Genomic DNA, 24,988 nt, shown 5'->3' on the forward strand with positions numbered 1-24,988 from the left:
TTTTTGTTTTTCTTCCCAGGTTATTTTGACTTTCTGAATCCGATTTTTCTTGTGCAACAAGAGAACTGTACAGATCTATACACATATATTGTATTTAAGATATACTCCATGTTTAATATGTATGACACTACCTGCCATGTAGGGGGGAGGGGATGGAAGGAGGGAAGAGAAAAGTTGGAACAGAAGTGAATGCAAGGGATAGTGTTGAAAAATTACCTGTGCATATGTTCTATCAATAAAACGCTATAATAATAAAAAATTTAAAAAAAGAAATATAAATTTTCCCTTAAGTACTACTTTGTCTTCAAGTCCCACATTTTAGTATTTTGGAATTTTTTTTTTTTTTAATTTTGGTCTATAAAAGATGTGTTTAATATTTCTACTTTTGTGTTTGGGTATGAGACTTTTATACCCTTAATACATGGTCAATTTTTTTTTTTAAAGGTACCATAAAATGGAAAAAGTGTATTCTTTTTTCAGTTTGATCAGAAATTCTTAGAAGTCTTATATTCTGTTAAAGTTCTATTTTTACTCTTATGATAATACTTAGTTTTTGCTAGGTTTGTTTTTCTTAGCTGCAATTCTATGTTTTTTGCTTTCTAGAACTCCAAGTTCTTTCCATTCCTTTGTTGTTATTCATACTTTATTTGCACTGGTAGCTAAATTGTGTGGGATCCTGACTGTGGCTCCTTTGTGTTTGGATTCTTTCTTTATAGCTAGTGTACATGCAGTGTTTTTCTGTTGACCTGGATGTTGTGGATTTTGGCTAATTTTCATTTGGGAGTTTCAGTTGGTGACTGGTAGATATTTATGCTTTATACTTCCTATTTGTCTTCTGATTTTAAGTGATCTGAACAGTTTTTTTTTTAATGACTTTTTTGGAATATGGTATTTCAGGGGTTTTTTTGCTCTTTAGTTTTGGGCAGTTCAGTGATTTTTTAATTTTTATTTTGTTTTTAGTCCCATGGTGCTCAAATTATCTCTCTTTAATCTCTTTTCCTGGTCATTTTTTTCTTTTCTTTTCATAAGAAATCTTAGATTTTCTTCAAATTTTCTAGTGGTTTATAAAATTTTATTTTTCTTGTTAATATTTCTTATTTTATGGAATAATTTACATTTGACCCAATACAATTTTCATTGAGTGGGTTTTTTTTCCCATTTGAGTTTGTTTCACTTTTTCAAATTCTTTTTTGGATAGCTCTCATTTCTTTTCCTTTCCCTCTCTAATGCTCTCATTTAATTTTAAGATAAAAAATTTTTTTTTGCTTTATGTCTTTCAGGAATTATAATTGAGCTTGTGTTCAGGCTGTGTTTTTCTTTGAAGCTTTGATTATAGCTATTTTGGAACAATTCTTTATTATTGTAATGGTGGAAAAACTGAGGCAAGATAGAGATTAGAGACTTTTTAATATTTTATTTGAAAGGGAGAGATTATGCGGGGGTAGGGGGAAGGCAAGTTGCCAGGGCCGATATAAAAGCATCCAGCAGCCAATGTGAGGTTCCCACAAAACACACACACACACCCTCTTAAGCTATCAGGATAGAGTCCAACCTCTGGTGAGTGGGAATCTCCAAGTAGGGACCATCAACTGTTCTGACAGTTTGGGGGGTAGGACCATAAATTCTTGATAATTTAGGATTAAGAAGAACAATAGCAGAATGAGGGGAGAGGCACCAGACATTCTTATAAGTTGGGAAAGTCTGGAGTCATGATGTATAAGATAGAAGGTATTTTTCTTTATTTGGATTAAATTTTTACAGTTTATAATCTTAGAGTAGCCAACCCTAAATTCTAATGATTAGGAGGGAGGGGTGGTATTGCAACCCTTTACAGAAGGGTTTTTACCCTTTTACAGAATTTGTAATTTACAGAATTTACAGAAACTGAGGCAGGCCAATAAGAGGGAACTGTGGCACAACATTCCACACTCTCTTATGAATATTCAAATCTTGGAATTACTTTCCTCTAGATATCTGGAAGGTTTTAGCACCATAATTTTGGCCAACCCTATTTGAGGCAAATAAACCAAAATAAAACTAGAAAATTGCAAGCACTTATGGTACAGACAAGTCTCTCCCTGATAACACTGGAGTTAATCCAATATGAAATGGACAGTTTACTGTGAGTTAGATCTGTAGTCATTTGTGCATTTGACTCAGTCTCTGCTTATAGAGGGAGTAGCAGCTCAGAGAGGAAAGGGTGAGCCCTGGAGTATCTCCACCTGTCCCTGCTCTGAACAAACAGAAGCTGCTACTAGGATACAGAAAGGATCCAGATTTCTGAGCAGAATTATCAGAATATGCACAGTTAGACCATTAAGGCAGGCAAACCCCAAACTTTTAGAGATCTGATATCAAAATTGCAATGTCCTTTGAGAAAATTTGGTTTCAGTAATAAAGGTTTTAATATTCAAACAAATTCTTAAAATCTTATATTCAATATAAACAAATCTAGCATGCACAGGCAATAGTAAAATTATTGAGTACCAGTTTAAAACACCCAAAAGGATAGTTTTTTTTTTTTTTTTTCTCACTTAAACCAGCTCTTTGAAACCTCTTCCCCACCCAGTTTTAAAGCAAGTAGCATAAACTCTTTTGTCAACAGGTTAAGAAATTCTCTTGAGATTATTTGCCCTGCCTAACCCAGGCCAAGGTTATGCTAAACACATTTGCATCATTGAAATAACCAATTCCCAAATTTTCCCAATTTCTTAATCATAGATCTTAGAATTTAACAGAGCTCTTAAATCAATAAAACAGACAGACAAGTCACACAGAACACAGTAAACAAATCACACAGACATAGACGCATAATTACAACTTTTAACAAAACATTTAACACATATAACCAGAGTGTGCCAACAAAAAGGTGCTCAGAATCAGATAACCAAACCCAGATTTATATTCTAGAACACTTAAGAGTTATGCCACACAACTGGCACATAGAACCAGATATGTGTCTTAGAAGACATCCAGGTTGTGCCACACTGTGTCCAACGGACACTGTTCTCAGAAATTAACACCCAGTGGTGTCTATTCTGAGAATCCAGATGCTAGCATAGATAGACAGAACAGGTAAACAAACAGATCAGATTATGTCTTAAGACATCCAGATTTATTCTCCTGTGCCCGAAATGAAGATATCCTCCATTGGGCTTGGTTGAGGCTGAAAACTGCTCTCTTTCCCGGAGATTCTGGAGAAATCCAGAGGGCCAGCTGGCTTCTCCAGGCCAAGAACCCAGATCTCCAGCCTCCCCAAAGCCCAAGGCAGAGATCAGAAGGTCTCTAATCTCTAATCCTGCTCTCATATCTCGGTGGAACCTCCAAATGTAATGCTGCAGAAGCTGAGGCAAGATAGAGATTAGAGAATTTTTAATATTTTATTTGAGCAGGAGAGATTTTGCTGGGAGCGTGTTGCTCCCAGGGCTGATGTCTCAAAGCATTCAGCAGGGAATGTGAATTTTCCATGAAAATATATATACCTGTGGATCTAAGCCACCGGGATAGACCGAGGCAGGGGTAGAGTCAGAGCACTGAGGGGGAACGGACCATCCATCTGATTCTAGACAGGGTCAGGGGAGGCACCAGACATTCTGATAAGTAGGGAAGGTCTGGGGTCATGATGTCTAAGAAATTCTTTCTCCTTATCTGGATTAAATTTTTACACTTTATAATCTTAAAGTAGTCAGCCCTAAATTCTAATGATTAGGAGTGAGGGATGGTGTTGCAACCAGGGGGATTAAGGCAGAACAATTCAGGGAAACCGAGGCACCCAACATTATGGGTTTATGTCCATGTCACTATCATAGTTCTTTGTAATGGTATTTTTGTTCACTTGGTTCTTTCAACTTGCTCTCAGCATATGTACATTTCTGCAGGGGAATATCTAGGTTGAGGTTTCATATTGTGGTCCTTCTGCTGCATTTAGTATACTGGTCATTGAGTGTTGTTTTATTTTGGAATGTCAGGTCAAACAGTATATCCAAAGTTTTTTTTTTGTTTGTTGGTTTTGTTTTTGTTTTTCTGGCAAATTTTAATTAGCAAACCTCTGATCTGAGCACTTCTATTTTTCTGACTTAGTTTTAGGTGTGAGCAGCTCACCTCTGGGCGTGCTTCTATTTGAAGTTCCCATAAACTTCTATTATTAGCTATCTGGAAAGCTCTGCCGTTTCAGTTACAGAGGCTTCCTTTGGTCTGAAATTCTTGTTCTAGTTATTTCTCAGCACTGTTCAAACTGGGCTAGGTTCTGTAAGTAAGGCTTTCACTTCTGAGGTTACAATCTCACAGCTTGCTTCTGAATTTGGTCATTGTTTGGTACACAGTTTCCAGAATCATTTGTTTCTCACCCTGACACATTACTCATTTCACCCTACATTTGTAATCTAGAACTGACTAATGAGTGTCAGCTGCTTTTTGGCATCTGCTCTTAAATTGTGCACAAGATTACATACCCTTCTGTGGTGTTCTGGAACCTCTTGCCCTGCCATACAGGTTCTGTTGCTTTTTACAACATTCATATATACATTCATTTCCTGTGTTAGAAGCCATGTTACACTGTTGGTTCAGACTCTCAAACTTAGTTTTTAGTAAATTAAATCTTATAATTTCTACTTCCATTTTAATGTAAACTGTTTTTAGCTAATTCTCCCTTTGCCTCTTTCTTCATTTGTGGAAATTCACTTGTGAAATTCAAAGTGACATTTGCACAGGCTAATACTTTCCACCAGAGCAGAACTTCTTTTATACAAAAATAGGTGATTATCCTTGAAAACAGAAACTTAAACAGGATGCTAATTAAAGAATATGCTGATTTTTTTTTTCTTTTTTTTCCCCTGATATTAACTGGTTATACCATTCTTTTGCCTATGACACTCATACTAGCAAGTATCCATCCATTTCCTTTATTGTTTTTTAACTCTCATGATCTTTGGCATTATTAAAAGTGAGGTACTGATGACTAAGAACAGCATCAAGTTGGGCATATTGCCAGCTGGAGCTGTATAGGCCTCTGCCCACACAGTTCTTTTCTCCACCCCTTCATCCTTCTCCTACCTCCCCCTACCCACAAATCTTGGTTTTGAGCTCCACCTGGGACTCTTTATTAGACATGTTTAATTATCCTGTGGAGCACCATCTAGAATAGCTTTCACCTGAAACTCAAAGAGGATTATGAGCTTGGAATCTCTGTGGAAGGCATTCATCAGCTTTCCCTTATTTTGGTTTGTCAGTGCTTGACAATGTCTTAAAAGAAGAGGTACCCTTGAATTTTTTTTTCCCTTGAGTCTACTTATATTTCCTACCCTTCTCAAGTTTGATTTATTTATAACTTTTTTCCTCCTTTTTTTCCCTTAATTTATCCCTTTAATTCTTTCACTGTCTAATTTTCTTTTTAATGATTTGGTAAAACTCAACTATACTTCCTCTTAATTGTAATTTCTTGCTTCAATAACTTGATAATTTCAGAAGTCATATAGAGTAGTTGGAAGCATTTGTGCTCTTAAGGATGGCTATATTTATATATAAAACTAAAAATGTTTCCCAGAGTGTCTTCTAGGAAAAAGCAAACATAATTGTCAGTAACATTTAGCACTTTGAACATGAAGCAGAGAAACTACTCATTATATGAAATGTATTTCAAGGCTGTTTGCTCTTTTTTTCATCAACTGTATTTTTGGCATTCAAGGTATAGATTTTTATTCTCTCCAGCATCTCTGTAGAACTATATTAAATAGCATTTATTACACTGTTTTCATATGCTGGTGGTTTTTTGTTTGTTTTTTAGTACCTTTCACTCCCTCTTACCCACCATCCAATTTTCTTTTGCCTTTCCAATCAGACAAATCACACTTTTAATTTTGGATCTGTATGGGAAATTTTCTGTGGGTTTTGTGAGATTTTGTTTTAGATTTATATAAATTGAAAAACATTGTTCACAAAAACTTAAAATCCTGAGGATATCCATTTTAATATTTGCCTGGATTTTTGTGACTCTCGTTTGACTAAGAGGGTAGAGAAAAAAATTGAAAAAAATTAAATCCATCACAATTTGGACAACATTATTTTGTGCATTTTTGTAGTATTTTCTTTCACATAATGGAAACATTATACTTTGTTTTCTCATGAGGATCACTAGCCTCTAGGACTGATAATCACATATGTCAGAGGTAGCTCATGTAATGGATTAATTTTCAGAACTATACTGAGAGAGTCTGGCTCTTAGCTGTTCCCAAATATCTCAACTGATTGACATCAATGTCGGTTCTCTTTGGCAGATCTTTTCAACCTCCTTTATAAAATTATAAACATTTTTGGCATGTCAGAATTGCTCACTTTTATTCCTATTGCAAATTTTAATTTCAAGTGTTTTTTTCACTTGGATTTTTTGACATTTAGTGGCTCAACTATTATTATTCAAATTTCGTCCTATTGGAAATTTTAGTTTCAAGTGTTTTTTTCACTTGCATTTTTGTGACATTTAGTGGCTCAATTATTATTATTCAAATCCTACTCTGACAGGAAAAGGCAATTTCACTTTGAACTTAATCCTTGCAAGATATTATTGGAAATACAAAGGACCTCACCAGCATATCTCACATTAAATAAATATGGTCATTCTTTAGAGACATTGTGAACAGTATTTTTTTGAAATTTGATGCATTATGAGTGCATCCATGTGAAATGCATATTGTGAGATGTACATACTTAGAAGTTTAAAATGGAAAGAATTCAGATAGAAAGTTCCTTCTCTTCCTACCCCTCTTATTGATTGTATCCTGCTCACTTCTTTCTTGACTCTCTTTCTCCATTCTTATCCTCTTCATTCTCAGTATCAGGGCAGGATAGGAGGGGCTGGGGTGACCATAAGGCACAGAGGAATTGAAAATGGCTGGACCGATGCATAGGTTTCATGGCCAGTTTGTATAGAGGGAACATGTGGTTCCTATATTCCTATTTGGAGAATAAGCACACTGAAAGCAGTGGGAAAGATACACACTTCAAGCTTGATTCACCCCACTTCATCATCCAGTTAGACTGTTACCATTCATTTGGGCTGGCCTAGCCAAACATGTTTTGAATATCCTTTCCTATCCTCTTAAAAACAGAATATTGCTCTCTAGTTACTTTATAAACTTAAGGACAGAACTTCAAAAGAAAATGTACTATGGTAAGGTAGAATTAATAGTACTTTGATGTTTATACAATATCTTTCATCCTAGTATTTCAAAGCTCTTTCTACTAGATATGTTTTCTTGGTAGGCAGTATGGTTTTTACTTTTTCTATTGAGCAGCACTGGCAGTGAGAGATTTGAATTTTACAAAAGGCCCTTCCCACATTTTTACAGTGGAACTAAGAATATAAAACTTCCTTTGCTCAAGCAGCTGATAGCACAGTGTTATAGTCTCTTTAGGCCTAAATTTCATCATCTGTAAAATGCACTGATTATTGTATAATTGTCTTTTTAAACATAAAAGTTCTATATTAATAGGAGTTCTTAATCCTTGTTTGGGGAGAAGGTATGAAGATTGATCAACTAAAGATGAAAATAGAAGAAAATAATTTTTAAATTGCATATAAGAAGACCTAATTATAAAATCACTTGTTATATAGATTTTAGATTTAAAGTGGGTCAACTCATGTCTTCCAAGCCTTATAACCACATATAATAAGTGCTTTCTTTTGTTCGTCTTATTTTTAGTGCAATTAAGAGTCTGTTATAACTAGTTTATAATTGTATAGGGATATCAAACTATATAACTGAGAATTGAAAGCAGCATTTTGCATTATAAATGAAACAGTGATCATTTTTGTCATTTTAATGTTGAAAAAAAGTTGACAATCTTTTATAAACTGTTTATGAACTATGTGACTTTTCTGTATCTTTTTATTCAAGGAATAGTTTCCCCTTTGTATATCTTTGTTTCTAATATGGAATATGAAGATTATGATTAAGTAGCTTTTTATAGGATTGTATGCATTTTGAAGTAAAAGATTACTTTTTTGTGCTATTTTGAAGAAACCTTTATTAAGATAGTATTTCATATTTTGGTTCACTTGGAGAAAAAGCTGAGCACCATGTTGTTTACAAATGCCAAATATTAATCAGAAACTAAAAGTCAAGTTTCTCTTAAATCTCTAGAATCAGGGTAACACCAATTTGAAGATTTATGGTATTTCATGTCCAGTTTGGGATCACTTAATCAACAGGTACAATTGGCTGTTAACTTGTTAAATACTTTACATATTAATTGATTTCATGGACCTTGTTATTTTATTTTTACTTTCAGTAGTATTTTATTTTATTTTTTTGTTTCTGTAAGATTTTGAGTTTCAAATTCCTCTCCCCCCCTTATCTCTCCCCTCCCCAACATAACAAGCAATCTTGTTATAGTCGAGTATGCAGCATATCTATACTTAAGTTTATATAGAGTAAATACAAAGTAAATAAAAGATAGCTTAGGGTAGAAGGGCTCTAGAAAATAGGAAAGAGTTCATGTAGAAGATAGTGCTTAAACTGACTATTGAAGGAAATAAGGATTCTATAAGGAGGTACAATGGCAGGAATGTTTTCCTAGGAAAAAAAAAGGCCAGTAAGAAGGCATTTGTCTATGCTACATAGAGAGAGGCAAAGGAAGTACTGTGTCAATACTGTGTGGTATGTAAAAAGACCCTTATCCAAAATAACTACTCAAGAGATCACCCAAAGTAGAGAGCAGAAAGATTGTTTATTGAATCCTCATGAGGATGAGCAGTCCTACCACGAGATAAGAGAGAGAGAAAGCTTGAGGTAGGAGGGCTGAAGTAGATTTTTATACAAGAAATTATATCACAAGTAAAAGAGCATTGAGAAGGTGGGGAGAGGCATCTAATTGGTTGTTGCTATCCGGAGAGATTGGAATGGAAGGTTTCTGTTTTCCTGAAATCACCTGTTTTCTAGGAAACAGAAAATCAGGCTTTCAGGCTTTAGATAATCAAGCAGACAGTATTAAACTAATAGTCTAAATATTGATAAATGTCAAATACTGATAAATGTCATCATCTCAGCTTAAGTAAATATGTTTATAGCTGGCCAAGGCTCAAATAAATATGGGCCTACACATATTGTATTTATGAAGGTCATGGAGACACAGAAATAGTGAAAATAAAATATAGAAAAAGAATTCATACATTCTTCTAAGTTCTTCACTTTATCTCTCTATTCCACACAATACTAGAAAGAGATTTACAAGCCAAATAGACAGAGAAGGGGACAGTCTTTATCCTAGAAGAAGTAGAAAGCTAGTCATGGGAATTTTAAGTGAGGGGATTAATGTTTTCAGATCTACCTTAAAGTAAAATTACTTTGGCGGCCATATGTGATAGATTTGAGGGAGAAGAGACTTTAGGCAGGGATTGCTTTTGGAGGCCACTGTAACTGTCTAGACTGATGAGATCTTAAATTACTGTGGTGGCTATTAGCTACTGAGAAGGGGACAGATGTGAGACATCTGACAAAGACAAATGACAAGATTTGACAATTGATTGAATTGTTGAGAAGAAAGAGGAGTGGAGAAGAGAGAGGAGTGAAGATAATGCAGAGATTATGAAATTGAGAGACTTGTAAGATGGTCGTAATCTTAAAAAAAAAAATAGAGAAAATTAGAGTCTAGGGAAAATTAGAATTTTAGAGTTTACCTCTGGTAGGACAGTAGATAGAGTGCCAAGCCTGGAGTCAGGAAGACCTTTCTGATTTCAAATCTGGCTTCTCATTAAGTAACTTCTTGACTATAAGTTACTTAGCTCAGTTTGCTTCAGTTTCTTCATCTATAAAACGAACTGGAGAAGGAAATGTGTTCTAATATCTCTGTTTTCTTTACAGAAATGTTAACCCCAAATGGGATTACGAGAAGTCACAAATGATTGAATACCTTACATGAGTTATGTTTTGAACAAGTTAAGTTTAAGATAGGAAATATCTATGAGACATTCATTTTAAAATGCCCATTAGACAATTTATGAGGTGAAATCAGAATTTAATATAGAAATTGGAACTGGAAACAGTCTTGAAAATTGATATTGTCGTCCTCTGATAACTCAACCCATGGGAGATAATAAACTCAACTTGAAAAAGTATATTGAGGGGAAAAAGGGGGCACAGTTTCCAGCTTTGGAGGGTATGCCACAATTAAGCAACATATTATAAAGATATAGGAGAGGAGATTGAGAAGGGATGGCCAGAAAGGTAGAAATTGGAACTGATCAGTATCACAAAATCTTGAGAAGAAACAATATTTAGGAGAATGTGGTCAACACTGTCAAATGTTTAAGGTCAATAGGGATGCTTAGGTGGGGCTGAATTAATTATTAATTAGACTGAATTTATAGTGGAAAGAGCACTGAATTTAGAATTGAAGTTCTTATCTTGTTCACTGTTTATTATTTTTGTGAACCTGGGCAAATAACCTAAACAAATGAGCTCCAATCCAACTCTAAGTCTTATTAAATTCTAAATCCTATTATCCTAAGTTAGTTTATTTACTTTACCTAAGTTTATTTACTTAGGTTGCTGGCAAACTAGAAATTGTGTACAAAGTTTTTTTCCCAACCTAGTAAATTTTTGATAAGAGCAGTTTGTATTCTCATGGTGTGGCTGTTTATCTGTACACACAGTTGTGTATGGTTTTACAAATCAGACTGATAAATATTCTATGTATAAAATCACAATTGGAGGCAAAGAAATGAAATTTTTGTTTGTCATTGTTGTCTACCTCTTCATGACCCTATTTGGAGTTTTCTTGGCAAAGGTACTTCATTGTTTTGTCATTTCTATCTTCAGCTCATTTTACAAATGAGGAAACTGAGGCAAATAAGGACAGGTGACTTGCTTGGAATTGCACAGCTAGTAAGTGCTTGAAGCCACATTTTAACTCATGAAGATTAATCTTCCTGATTTAAATACCAGTGTTCCACCCCACTGTATGCCACCTAACTGTCTGAAAAAAAAAAAATTAATTCATATCTGTGTTTCTTTACTGTGTTTTCACAAACAATATCAGAGAAACTCGTTGGTCTCTCTTACTCAATTCATAGGTAATATCAGAGACCTGAATTAGCCTCCTTTTCTCAAGTATTTTTTTCTACTGCAGTCCATCCTACACTGCTGTCAGTAACACAAATCTGACCAATGTTTTCTGTTGCCTTTAGGATCAAATAATTAAATCTGGAAGAGATCTCATGGATCACTTCATGGAAACATCCCAAGTCTTAGAGATGGGTTACTACAGGCCTCATCTATCTAACCTACTATGGTTAGGGGGATGTCTACTCTAAGCATGTAATGGCTTCCCCTGGCAGAATGGGCCAATGAAAAGTTTGTTCCAATAGCCCTGGAGGTAGCTGAAACAGTGGACATTTAGGGTTTAGTCAGGCATCAAAGACTCCAAGATCATCTACTGTATCCTGGACCATTGCCAGTCTTCTTGGTTTTTGTCTTACCCAGTGGTAAGTCCAGTGACTTAAGTGATTCTGGAACTTTGTGCAACTCTAGTTCACTTAAATCCACTTCACATACAAATCAAGATAATACCCTGTGATGCCATTGGGCCTGTTTGAAAATGAAGAACTACAACAATATGTTTATTTTAGAATCTGACTTTTTTTTGTGATGCAGATATAAGAAGTAATATAGAAAATGTTGCTTAAGAAGTAAACTTTACCCTTTTCATTGCTTTAGAGTCATCTATCCCCCAGATTCTTAAACTGTGGCTCCATAATGGGGTCTTTTGCTGAATGTGAAGGTTACAAAATTAGTATTTCTTATCAATAAATGTTTGATTTGTATACCTATTTTATACACCTATATACCCAAGGTCCTGTAGAAATTTCTCAGGTGAAAAGGAGTTGCAAATAGAAAAAAATTGAAGAAGCTTTGATCTATTTTCTATCAACTTTTAACTTTCTTTCAAAAAAATTTTTTTTAATAATAGCTTTTTATTTTCAAAATACATGCAAAGTTAGTTTTCCACGTACATCTTTGCAAAGCCCTGTGTCCAAATTTTTCTCCATCCCTTCCCCTAGAAAGCGAGTAATCCAATATAGGTTAAACATGTGCAATTCTTCTAAACGTATTTTCACATTTATCAAATCAAATCAGAAAGGAAAAAAAAAAACAAGCAAACAACAAAAATGGTGAAAATACTGTGTTTTGATCTATATTCAAACCCTATGGTCCTCTTTCTAGATGCAAATGACTTTCTCCATCACAAGACTATTGGAATACCAATTCTCTAAATGTTAAGTTCTTGTTAGGTAGGGTTCCTTGTTGGATGGCCTTCAAAAGGTTCTCCCTCTAGTGGGGAGGTTTTTAAGCTGTTGGTTCAAAGGAGATTAAAACATTTCCATATATGAACTATGTAAATATTATATAATTTCTAATGGCTTGGTGAGCTGTGCATTCATCATTGCTTTTCCAAGTACACTAATTTTTTCTGCTTCCTTAGGCCTCCAGAGAATCCAGATTCCAGTATCTTTCTAGGCAATAAGGCATTATACCTGTCATTGCTAGGAATAGCTATTACCAGTTTTAGATGATCTTAAATTCACAGTATCACAATACAATTTAATGGTTTTAAAATAGCTTTGTGAATCAGCGTGAAGCTGCAACTGTGTGGGTGTTTAATAAGTACTCTGTGGTAATAACGAATTAAAATCCTGGATTTTAATCTTAGTTCAGCTGTTGACTGATTTTGACATCAATACAAGTTATTCATACTCTTTATTTCTCTGTTTCTTAGATGGGAATTATGATATACTGTTATTTCTTAATAAAATCTAGTGTATTAAACTCCAGCTGTATCAGATCACATTTGGGGGTTTAAATTTGCATTATAAAGCTTTCTCATGTTAAAAGCATTTCTTATAAATTTTTTAAAAACAAACTTTTATAGAGCATTTAAATAGTTAATTTTACAAAAATGAATATAAAACTTTTGCAAAGGTTATTGTTATATTAAGTACAGTAATAGTGGGTTACTTCATGTGAGTATTATATCACTTAATTACCTGGAAGAGTTTATCAATCAAAACTAGACTATATTTCACTGATATATGGAACTCCTGAGGAAACTACTTTATTATTGCAAGTTGACACCTCAGTAATTTTAGAGAGTTGCCCTAGTTCTGAGAGGTTAAATGACTTTGAGGCATACTATATGCATGATACTGATAAAAGTTCAGACTTGAATGCATATCTTCTTGAATCCAAGATATTCCTCATCACCTTCCCCTCCCCTGCTGCCTGTTATTTTTATCAAGTAAGTTAAATTTAATAATTCATTAAGAACTTATTATTTTGATATTAACTTCCCCAAGAAAAATCTGTGGGTTGGCCATTATTTGTATTTTTAATAAGAATTTCAGCAAGATTTATATTTCTTTGTGCTTTTTTAACCACTCCAATTTTTTTTTCATAATTATAACTTTTTATTGACAGAACCCATGCCTGGGTAATTTTTTACAACATTATTCCTTGCATTCACTTCTGTTCCGACTTTTCTCCTCCTTCCCTCCATCTCCTCCCCCGGATGACAAGCAGTTCTATACATGTTAAATATGTCACAGTATATCCTAGATACAATATATGTGTGCAGAACTGAACAGTTGTCTTTTAACCACTCCATTTTTCTGAATATTTCAGATGGAGCCATTAAAAGTATAATACGGCTCATTTAAAAAAAAAACACAATTAAACTGCTGCCCTTACAGAATGCAGTTGGTGCCTCCTTCAAAGATAGCACAGTAGATCCTAACATGATTATTAAATGGATGAATTGTTCTTAATAAGAGCAGTACTTCCAAAATTCTCTTTGGGCCTTCCAAAAACTAAGGAGAAAAAAAATATATCTGAAAATTTATTAATCTTTCACTAATAATAATGGTAAGCTTAAAAAAGTAGTTGGTAACTACGTACAAAGAATGAATCAGTATCCCTACTTTTCTCAACAAATGATTCAGGACATTTCATCATTGTAATTACAAATGTCTATTGAAACAAAGATATGAAGGAGAATTTAGTAGTAAATTAAGAATAGAGAGCTTAACTGAAATAGGCAATGAATGGGGTGCCGTCACCATTCTCAACAAAGTAACTTCACATACATAATAAGAGTACACCAAAAAGAGGAGAAAAGTTGTAACATGATAAGTGTACTGGAAAGTGCACTTGGATTACCAAAATGTAGCTTGCAAGATGTCTCAAAAGAATTTGTAGGCTTAGAGCATCTCCAAATCAAGAGGCAAATATTTTATTATCCTGTTGATAGTGGGGTAATTTCCAAAAGGATATTGGTGTGATTAACAAAGGGAAAGATGCTATAAAATCAGGGCAAGTTCCTAATGAATTAGCAATACCATCAAGCTAAATTTCTAAAGTTAGCTATTGTAAATCTTAGTAAGCAGGCTAATCCTAAAAGGAGTTAGCAAACAAGTGGGATACCAGTTAGGTTCTTTTATAGGAGAAAAATTACTTGGGCCTTCTGATTGAATATAGTAACTATGGAGTCATGATAATTTTGTCACTGCAAGGAGAATTTGTTTTGAATGCTTATATTTGCTTTGACTTTATGTGTTACAAAACAGAGACTTTGGCTTTCCTTCTTTCTCAGGGAGGGGTAGGTAAGAAAATATCAATTTTTGTGAATGAAGAAAAAATAAACCATGCCAGCAAAACTTACAAAGCTAATAGGGTGTCAGAGGCAGGTCTTGAACCCAGGTCTTCCTTGGCTCCAAAGTCAGCTCTCTATCATCTATACCATTTTACCTCTCTTTGAAATAATAGCTTTTAAATAGTTCATGAAATAGTGAATTAAAACTTTGTAAGAGACTATGTACTATATAGTAGTACAAGACTCCTGAACTTTGAGTTTAAAGCCTTGACTTAAAGTTCTGTCTCTCCTAGTTTCTGCCTATTCTAACTTAGGCAGGTAATTTTATATTAGCCAATAATTTGAAATTTTAGGGAAAGTTATTTTTTTCTATTACTTTGATTGTGTCTGTGGGAAGCGGTTTGGGGTAATATCTATTGGTTACTTTTCTGTGTAAAGGAATAATGTCCCCTGAAAACCCATAGAAGAGAAAGCGACTAGGAAGAGATGATTAGGAATGTCATTTGCTGCTGAGAGATAGGAAGGATGTATTAAGGACCACATCTAAGTGCACTATAAGGGGCAGGTCAATTCTCTGACACCCTGCATAGTTGTGAACATCTGACACAGGTATTGCTTATGGACTGGGAATGAAATAAATTGGAGGCAGAAGGAAGAAGAGAGAGGTCAGACAACACAATAGCCTCTTAGTGGGGGAGGTCAGAGAACAGTAACTGCCTCTCAGTCTCCTCGTATCATCATCATCATCTGCTCGCAAGAAGAAAGAACAATTCCAGGTACTGGTGTCTGGATTCTGGAAACCACAAGAGCAGCAGATAACAGGTGAGGCTAAGAAAAGTCCTTTAGATTTGTCTTTAAAGAGAGTGCTTTCAGTTTAATTGATAAGGTTAGAAGCCAGATTTCAGAGGAGAGGAAGTGGAGACAATGAGAATAGACATTATTTTTTTTTTAATTTGAAAGGGATTTGGTTTGAGAACAGAAAGATAATAGCTTGAGGGAATGGTAGAATAAAATGAAGATTTTTTTAAGTTTGGAAGAGCACTAGAGTAGGAAAATAACTTAATAGTTGGAAATAAGTTGAAAATTAGAGGAAGTAATGGCGATTGTGGGAATGATCTTTGGGAAAGACCAGGAACTTAGTGGGAGGGACCAGAGGTGCATGTTAAAGGATTGGGTCTTGGAAAGAAGTAGAATCATCTCTTCATCAAGGACTCGAACTAGGGATATTATTAGAGAATCATGAAACAAAGAACTGATGTTGAATTGCTTCTCTTCTGTGTGAAGTGAGATCTTTAGCTGAGAAGTATGGGAAGATGAGATTTGGAGCAGTTGCTGTAGGGAACAGGGTAGAAAATCAGATAGGAAAGAGCAAAAGCATTGTCTTGCTATATTTGTTGAATTTTTGAATAAAAGTTGAAGCTTTTTAGTCATTTCCAACTCCCTCTGACCCCATTTGGGGTTTTCTTGACAAAGGTCCTGGAGTGTTTTGCCATTTCCTTTTCCAGCTCATTTTTCAGAGTGAAGTGACTTGCCATGATCACACAGCTAGGAAATATTTAAAACCACGCTTGAATTCAGAAAAACTAGTCTTTCTGATTCCAAAGCCAGGATTCTACTCAGTGTACCTTGTTATAGTTAGGACTCAATTAAGGTAAAGTTAGAAATTTGTAGTGAACCTGAGCACTCTAGGTCAGTTCAACAGCACCACACAGGAAGTACATGGTGGAGAATAATCCAAGGTCATCATTTGAGCAAGATATGAGCTATATAACAAGACAAGAAGGCAAAGAATTTGAGAGGTTAGGAAATGTAGCTTTGAACTGATTTTTGGTAGTTTTCTGATGGGGAATGGAGAAAAAGTGAAGCAAAAGAATGGTTGACCACTTGGGAGAGTACTAATGGGTAGAAGAACTAGAGGTCACTGGATAAAGAATATAAATTTAGAAGTAAGGCATGGGAAGAGAGAATAATCAGAGGTTATTTAGAAATAATAAATATTCGTTGATGTTTGTTTAGTTTTCTGAGGAAGATCATAATCTTTGATCTCATCATTACTTATATGTGATGGCGAGATCAGATGTGTGACTATCCCTATGTATAACTGGGATGAACTGAAATGAGTAGGTAATAAGAGTTGAGGCTGAGAAACTAAGAAGCAAAGGGATTTGGGGGAATATCAGTATATGTGTTGAAATATCTTGTGATAGGAGGGCAATTGTTGGAGATGGAGAGGAAGATTGCAAGCCAATTAATTACTGGACTCTTTGAAAAGGGAAGAAGAAGGACTTTAGAGCTGGTAGATAATTACCACCAGTTTCTGGATTGAGTGTTATATCTGGATATGATGAATGAACCTAAAACAAGAATAGATTGCTGAGTGATATTGGCAAGGTCAGGTTCCAAACTGGCAGTGGGAAGCAAAAAATAATGCCTATTTCTCTTTCATGATTCAGTTTGTCTGGGATTATAAAAGAGTGCAGTTAGTTTTGGAAAGGTTAGCCAGTGATGTTGGTTGTCTTCTGAGGGAAGCTAGGTCCCCTTTAATCTCAGAACACAAAAGATCAAGAGGATGCAGGTCTAAATTGAAGAGAAATTTTTAAAATTTTGAAAAGGTGTTCCAGAGGGCATAGTGGAATTGATAGGAAGAACTGGATCTTAGCATGAAAGGAGTTGAAGTGAATGTTCGTAAGAGAGTGGGATGTGACAAAGGAGGGGAATCTTCATTTAAAGCAAGTAAAGCTGTGCCAAAGATCTTGGGTAGAGTAAGAGACGGGAGTTTTTTAACCATGGGTGCTACATAAATAGTATCTTTTGATTGAGTCTTATAACCTCAAGAATCTTATTGATAGCAGAAGGTGTCTCACTCCTTTCCCCTTCATTGCTATCCTCCTATCCACCTACATCCCCCCCCCTTTTTTTTTTTGGCCAGTGTTAATAAAGAACTGAGATTGTACTGTTAGAGACTTTCTTATCACTGGCAGTCAAAGGTCTTGGCAACAAGAGTTCAGTTATCTGAGCCTGGTTCTGATCCAGATTGTTAAAATAAATGCCAGTTGTTTGAGATGCTGATGCTTAGGGCTCTTTTGCTATAGATAAAACAGTGGCTTCTCTGAGGCACAGGTGCTAAGTTGGAGTACTAAGTTTACCTGCAGAGGTAAAGGCTTGATGTCTGAGGTTTACTTTAGCACAGAATCAATCTGTGGCCAAGATCTGTAGGTTTCACCTTGCAGCAGTTCTATAAAATGTACCCCATTGTTTCCTGATACTACCACCTTTCTAGTAGAACCCTCGTCACCTTAGTTTGGAACTATTGCAATGACCTACTAGTAGATCTGCTGCCTCAAGTCTCTTCCCCACTCTATTCTGTCCTCCATGTTCCTAAAGCACCAGTCCTTCCAAGGCACCTTCATATCCAGTAAAGTACAGCGGTTCCACCATTCATTTCCAGAATCAAATGCAAAATCTGTTTAGTGTTCAAAGCCCTTCATTGCACTCTGACCTTTCTAGTCTTTTTTCACCTTGCTAGTTTTTGTGTACTCTTCAATCCAGTGACACTCATCTCCTGACTGTTCCATGAACAAGATCATCCGTCTCTTGATTCCAGTATTTCCTTTTACTTTCCTCTATACTTAAAATTCTTTCTGCTTCCTGGCTTTCCCTATTTTCTTCAATCCCAGCTAAAACCCACCATTTGAGAGAAAACTGTCGCCAATCCCTCTTAATTCTTTTGACTTCAGTTGTTTCTTTTAAACCTGTATGTAATATGTGTGATGACTGCACTAGCACCCAGGACACCCCAGAATCAGCCAGACTCAGGATAAGCAAAAGTCCTTGGTCTTTAGATGCAGGATTGAACAGGATGGAAGCAGAATCTCTGGGACCTCCTTCTCCCTCGGCCACTGCCAAAGAGTGTGTTACTCCACCCCCTAGTCCCTCCTACAATCCTCTGTATACACCAATCATTGAGCCAGCTCAGGATAATGGGAAGGATCATTTTCCAAGCATATGCCCATAGAGTATTGTCCAATTGGTAGTTAACCTCAAGTACTCGGCAGTCCTGACCTCAGTGCATTGACTCAGTTTCAGCCCTCTACAAATATGTTTACCTGTGGTCTCCCACGTTTGATTATGAGTCCTTCAAGGATAGGGTTTGTCTTTTATATCCCCAAGGCTTAGCACTGACTGAAAGTTTAGGGCCCAGAAGAAACTATATGCAAGTTTATAAAAAAATCAATAATATGAATATGTAAATGTCACAGTTAGTTGATCTATGTCATCTATATACTAATAAACTTTATGTGTAAGTGATGAGTCAAATTGAGGATAGAGGATTTTTGGAAGAGATAGTAATCTACTTGATTAAAATGTTAATTGCTCACTTTTAAACATAATTCTTGTAGATCTTTTGAGGTCATAAGACTTATCTTAGTGCCCTGGAAAATTAAGAGTATAATTTTCTGCTGAAAGATGAGCTTCCTGGCTCCTCCATGACTTTAAATTTTTATTTTTTGAAAGATAATCTTTTTGACACTCCTATCACTTCCTGATTACTCCCCAGACACTTCTTCTGCCCCATATTCTATAACAAATAAGTATAGGCAAAACAGAACAATACCTTGGCCATATCTTGATGATAAATGCATCATTCTGTAGACATTTGCCTATCTGCAAAGAGATGGGAAACATACTTCTGTCGAGGTCTTTTGAAATCATGATTGGTTGCTTACTTTGGCCAAAATTCTGAAACACCTTCTTCTCCCCGCTTTTCCTCCCATGTTATTGTGATTACTGTTTAAATTTTAATGTTATTTTCTTAGTTTATATGAGAGATCTGGTAAATTTGAACGAGTCATTAATTTTCTTAGCTATTTTATGGCAAGCATTGTGTGACTATCATATCAATGCAATATCTGATGTTCAGTACTTTTTATTTGTGGTAATTAAAAAATTGTGTTTCACCAATTTTCATTTATAACATGGAAGTATACAAAAGAAAAAAATTAAATGAATAACAAATATGAAAAATACGTAATTTAAAGTATTTTGATAAGCTTTAGTTGTCATGATCGGATTATACTTTTGAAGCAATACAGTTTTCCACTCTTTGCTATATTTTTAATTTTGTACCCTTCCTGGAGATGAATTGAAATTAGGTGTTTCATTGTTATCAATAACGTCTAGCAGTTTGCCTTTCCTTATTTGAATCCCTTTTTCCTCTTGAATGTTATTTCTTGGAAATTTTGGATTAAATGTGCATTGAGAAATGTTGTAGACTCAGAATTTTTAATATTCTGTTTGAATCCACTTGGAAAGATTATATACTAAGACAATTCTCAATACCTGGGTTAGTGGGGAGTTATTTTTTTAGAACGCAGACACAGCCATCTGTGAAGTGATACTAGAGTTGGGCCTGAATATTAGGGAGGCTAATTTGCTTAAGGATGTGTGATGATTATAAGGACATTGACTTTGCCCCCATTAATGATACTAAAATTGAATCAATTTAAAATAAGTTGAATATAAATTTTAAATAACTTTTCATTTCTGTCTAGATAAATCTTGCCCTCCTGTGGCCTCCCCCTCCCCCCAAGCTCTCCATAAGTTGTACATATTATTTGCAAAAATGATAACATTTTGGGTTAAACTGGTCTTTGTTTACTATTTGTTTTATAGCCATTGGTAAAATCTTACTCTTTATAGAAGGACATTAGGATCAACAGCAACTAGTCAAGAAAAATTGTAATTTTTTACATGTTTTCCACCTAACTTGTCTTCCTACTTCCTTTTTTAAAAAATCTGACCAAAATGATTCCGAAGTGTACTTGGTATTTGTGTAAGTGTACCATTGTAGGAACCTTATTTTAAGGAAAGCAGGGAAAAAGGAAACAGACATTAAGTGCCTGTGTGTCTTGCATTTACTAAGTGCTTTTCAAATGTTATCCTATGAAATGATTCAGACTAGTTTCAGTGGTCTTGTGATGAAGAGAGCCATTTAAGAGGAAAAAGGGATTCAAATAAGGAAAGTCAAGCTGCTAGTTATAATATTATTGACAACAGTAAAACACCTAACTTCAGTTCCTCTCCAGGAAGAGGATTTGTGGGAACTGAGTGTGGATCACAGCATGGTATTTTCACTCTTTTTTTTCTTGCTTGCTTGCATTTTGTTTTCTTGCTCATTTTTTTCCTTTTTAATCTAATTTTTCTTGTGCAGCATAATTGTGGAAATATGTGTGAAGAATTGCACATGTTTAACATATATTGGAACACAAGGTTTTGCAAGGGTGAATGTTGAAAATTATCTGTGTATATATTTTGAAAATGAAAAGCTTTAATAAAAATTTTTTTTAAATTTAAAAATTATTTGATCCTCCCAACTTAAGAATTTGATATATATTCCATTTTGCAATTGAGGCAGGCAGAAGTTTCCTAATGACTTTCCTAAGATCATACAGGTATTGTCTGAGGTCACATTTGAATCTCGGATATGTCCCTCTATGCCACATAACGGCTTCTATATTTTAAAGAATAAAAATGCTTTTTAAATAAGTTAGCTAATAATACAACAAAGGAAGTCTCTTTAAAAACTTTGAAAGAAAGATTGGATTAAAATTTTAACACTTATTAACAATTACTCTTTTTTCACTTTTGCCCCAAATTGACTTGTAATGACATGTCTGCTGATAGATTGGGTTTGTTTTAGGTCAAGATATTTGCTGAAAAGGGAGCCTTTAAAGAATCTATAGATAAGAGTTGATGAAAGAAAATTTGGAGTTATTTTTCCTCTCCTGTAACTACGCAAGAAAGCCTATACCCTTAAGGGGCCTCTTTTTAAAGTGTGTGTTCTAAAAATATAATCATCAGATGATAAATTGAGTTCACTGATTATCTATCATTGGACAGTTCTCCAGGGCATTTTACTGAACCATTACATTAAGGAAATTTTTCATCTGAAACAGCAAGTGACATGGACATCTCACCCCAGGCTGTTTATATATATATATTGGCACATTAACTATTACTGTGTGTCTGATTCAGTCAGCTTAATAACTAGTTGATTTCCATATGTATTTTTACTGAGTTGATTATTTAATTTCACAGGATTCAAGAATTAAATCTAGAAGGAACCTTGGATGTGTGGTAGTTCAATCTCCTCACTTTACAGATAAAGGAACCACAAATCCACTGAGGTTAAATGAGTCACCCATACTTATGCCAGGGCAGAGCCTGCATTCAAACCATGACAATTGCTTCTGATTGGATTTTGTTAGGTGTTTCTAAGTGCACAATGCATAAATATTTTGCATATTTTAACTTGTATCTGGTGTCTCTTTGATTCTTATAAATTTAAATAGGCTCCTGAAAATTTAAGCTCAGAATCTGAGAAGAAAAAATTTGGATGAACCTGAGTTTCTCTTATTCTTTACTAAATAATCCTTGCTAAATCCAAGCCTAGTAAGCTTGTATCTAAATCTAGTATTTCATCTTCAGCTTCCTTGTTTTAGTTAACATTTTCATCTAAACACTCATTGATACACTACTGTAAGGCTTATCACCCACCCCACCCCCACAAGCCCATGAAATGAGAAGTAAATAAAATTGTTTTTCACCTTTGACAGATGGGAAATGGTTAAATGAGTTGTGTCTTGCCATACAGTCCAGTAAGTAGAAGAGCTGGAAGTAAATGCAGTTTTTCTGACTCAAACTTGGCCACTGTAGACACTGCTTGCCTTATCAGCAAAGTGTCAATTCTCTATTTGTTACTTCAAATTTCATTTAGAAAATACTTAGTTTTTACATTTTTAAAATTTTCCCTATTCTCTTCAGATAAAAATTTTGATGATGAAGACTCTGTGGATGGGAACAGGCCTCCTTCAGCCAGCTCTTCTACATCTTCAAAGGCCCCCCCAAGCTCACGAAGAAACATTGCAATGGGAACCACTCGCCGTATTGGACCTGTTGCCCTGGGATCTAAGTCTTCTGGTGAGTATTGAGTTTTCTATGTTTGGAATAAAATAGTGAAAATTGTGGTTAGTTATTTTACCTCCTTCCATCCATTAGAAGTTGTATTAGTTATCTGAAGTAAATTGTCACTTGTGTTTAATGAATTAATTTTGGGGAGGCTTTAGGTATATAATTGCATTGGATTATATCACTATAGATTTGAGACTCTTTGGTTATATATTCTTCTGATTTTATGTCTAAATTTTACTTTTTGTTCACACCCCCACACACACCCACACCCCTCCCATGAAAATGTAGCCATCTCTTTGTACCTAAAGGGTCCCTCCCATACTGCTTGTTGTTCAGTCATGTCAGTCAAGATCAGCTTTTTTATGACCCTATTTAGAGTTTCTTGGTAAAGATATAGGGGTGCTTTGCCATTTTCTTCTTTAGCTCATTTTACAGATGAGGAACTGAGGCAAACCAGGTTGAGTGACTTGCCTAGGATTAGTCAACTAGTTTTTGAGGCCAGATTTGAATTCAGGCTGAGAAGTCTTCTTGATTCCAGACTTGGAACATTATCCACTGTGTCATGTACTGGTCTCTCTACCTCTTCCTCCCCTTCTCCACCCATAATACTTGTTTTTTATTTGATAGCCAGAAATAAGGTAAGGTCTTCCTTCCCAGTCTTGAGATACTCAATTTTAAATATTTTTAGTTCTCCCTCCTTGCCCTTTCTGTACAACCTTTTGAATATACAGCCTCTGATTCCAAGAGATTCTAACTTTATTTATGTATGTTTTTCAGCTAACTATTCTTATACCCAGCTTTCCTCTGTCTTGTCCTGTTAAAGCTTTAAAAACTGCTATTATCAAAAACATGTTTTTCAACTTCAGGGGTTTATAAACTCAAAGGCAGAAATGGGCTGACAGTCTATCTTTAATGCAGACTTTTTGTTAGGAGAATTTTATGAAGTCTGAACTAGACCCAATACTTTCACCATTTCCTTCTTCTAAGCAAAAAGCAATAGATGCAGTAGAAAAGTATTAGAGAAATGTATTTAATAATAATTCATATTTAGAAAATGACACCACATCCAGTTATCTTTCCATAATACCCCTCTCAGGAACTTTATCATTGACCCACCAATAGTCAAATGAAATTTGGAGCATTGTGATGTGCAAAGATGGGTAGAATTCTCATGTAGACTAATGAGATCATGAGATCTTTTGAAATTTGAAAGTAAATAAAATGATTAAATAATGGCTGAACAAATTGTGCTGGAATTGGAATACTGTTGTGCTGTAAGAAATGATGAAAGAAGTCATTTCAGAAAAACCTGGAAAAACTTACATGAATTGATGAAGAATAAGGCGAATAGAATAAGGAGACCAATTTATTCTTAGGGGGTAGACTATTCTATAACCCATTATACCAGATATAGGGGATAGATCTATTCTGCCCTAATTATGCCAGTTGTGTTCTTCCTCCTAGAGAATACTGAAATACAAAAGAAAGAAGGGTGTGTCCCCTTGGGTATTAATGTGTTTTATTAGGGTTAACTAGATTAATTAGAGGAATATACTTCTCTAAGAGGCCAGTCATAATAGACAACAGCAAGACAAAGTAAAATCATGGATCTCTGTATGAAACTCTGGTTCAGATCAGGTAGAGACCTGACGGAACAGAGAAGGAATAGTGCAAGGATGGTTCAAGTATTTCCATGAAACAGTTGAAGCTTCTTTTGCTGTTTAGATTTACTCTTGGTAGTTCTCAGTAACAACAAAAACAAGAACAAAAACTAACCCAGTTTGGAAGACTTAAGAAATTTGATCCAATGCAGTTATCAGCCATGATTGCAAAAGACTGATGATAAATAATGCTACCCATCTTCTAACAGAGAGGTTGATGAACAAATTATGCCTGATGAGACGTGTTTTGAACACGGTCAGCATGGGAAATTTGCTTTTTTTTTTTGACTTCATATTTGTTGTTGTTATTTTTATTTCCTTTCATTTTTTCCCTAGTAGACTGGGAAAGAGGGGGAAAAATATTTGATAATTTTTAAAAAATTAAATAAATTTTAAATTGTGCTAGGCCCTTTAAGGGGAATAAAATAAAAATGTAAAAATTATTGTCTTTGTTTTTTTCCTTCTCTTAAGTCTTTTACTGGTGCAATAGGTGCAGTTTACTCTTTTCTAATCCATTCATTTTACAGGTGGAGAAACTGAGGCACAGAAAGTTAGATGACTTATCCATTGCTCTTAATACCTTTTTGAGAATAACCTGGGAGAAATAAATACTTTATGCCTGCTGGGGTTTTATAAATACCCAGAGATCTAGGCCTCTCTTCATAATGACTGCTATGATGTCTTGTGTGGTCTAACTTTATTGAAATTTATAGATT

The 24,988-nt window shown here is 34.9% G+C and overlaps 1 protein-coding gene across 47 annotated transcripts in view; it reads left to right on the top strand.

The window, feature by feature from the left end:
- Positions 1-24,988, top strand: part of CLASP1 (cytoplasmic linker associated protein 1) — a 319,850-nt gene that overhangs the window by 152,819 nt on the left and 142,043 nt on the right. For all 47 annotated transcript variants that reach the window (XM_031959887.1, XM_031959906.1, XM_031959896.1 and 44 more), the window contains exon 9: positions 22,465-22,620. In XM_031959887.1, the coding sequence (XP_031815747.1) occupies positions 22,465-22,620 (156 nt within the window). The remainder of the gene's footprint in view (positions 1-22,464; positions 22,621-24,988) is intronic.

Source organism: Sarcophilus harrisii, chromosome 3, assembly GCF_902635505.1.
Source record: "Sarcophilus harrisii chromosome 3, mSarHar1.11, whole genome shotgun sequence".
Classification (NCBI taxonomy): Eukaryota; Metazoa; Chordata; class Mammalia; order Dasyuromorphia; family Dasyuridae; genus Sarcophilus; species Sarcophilus harrisii.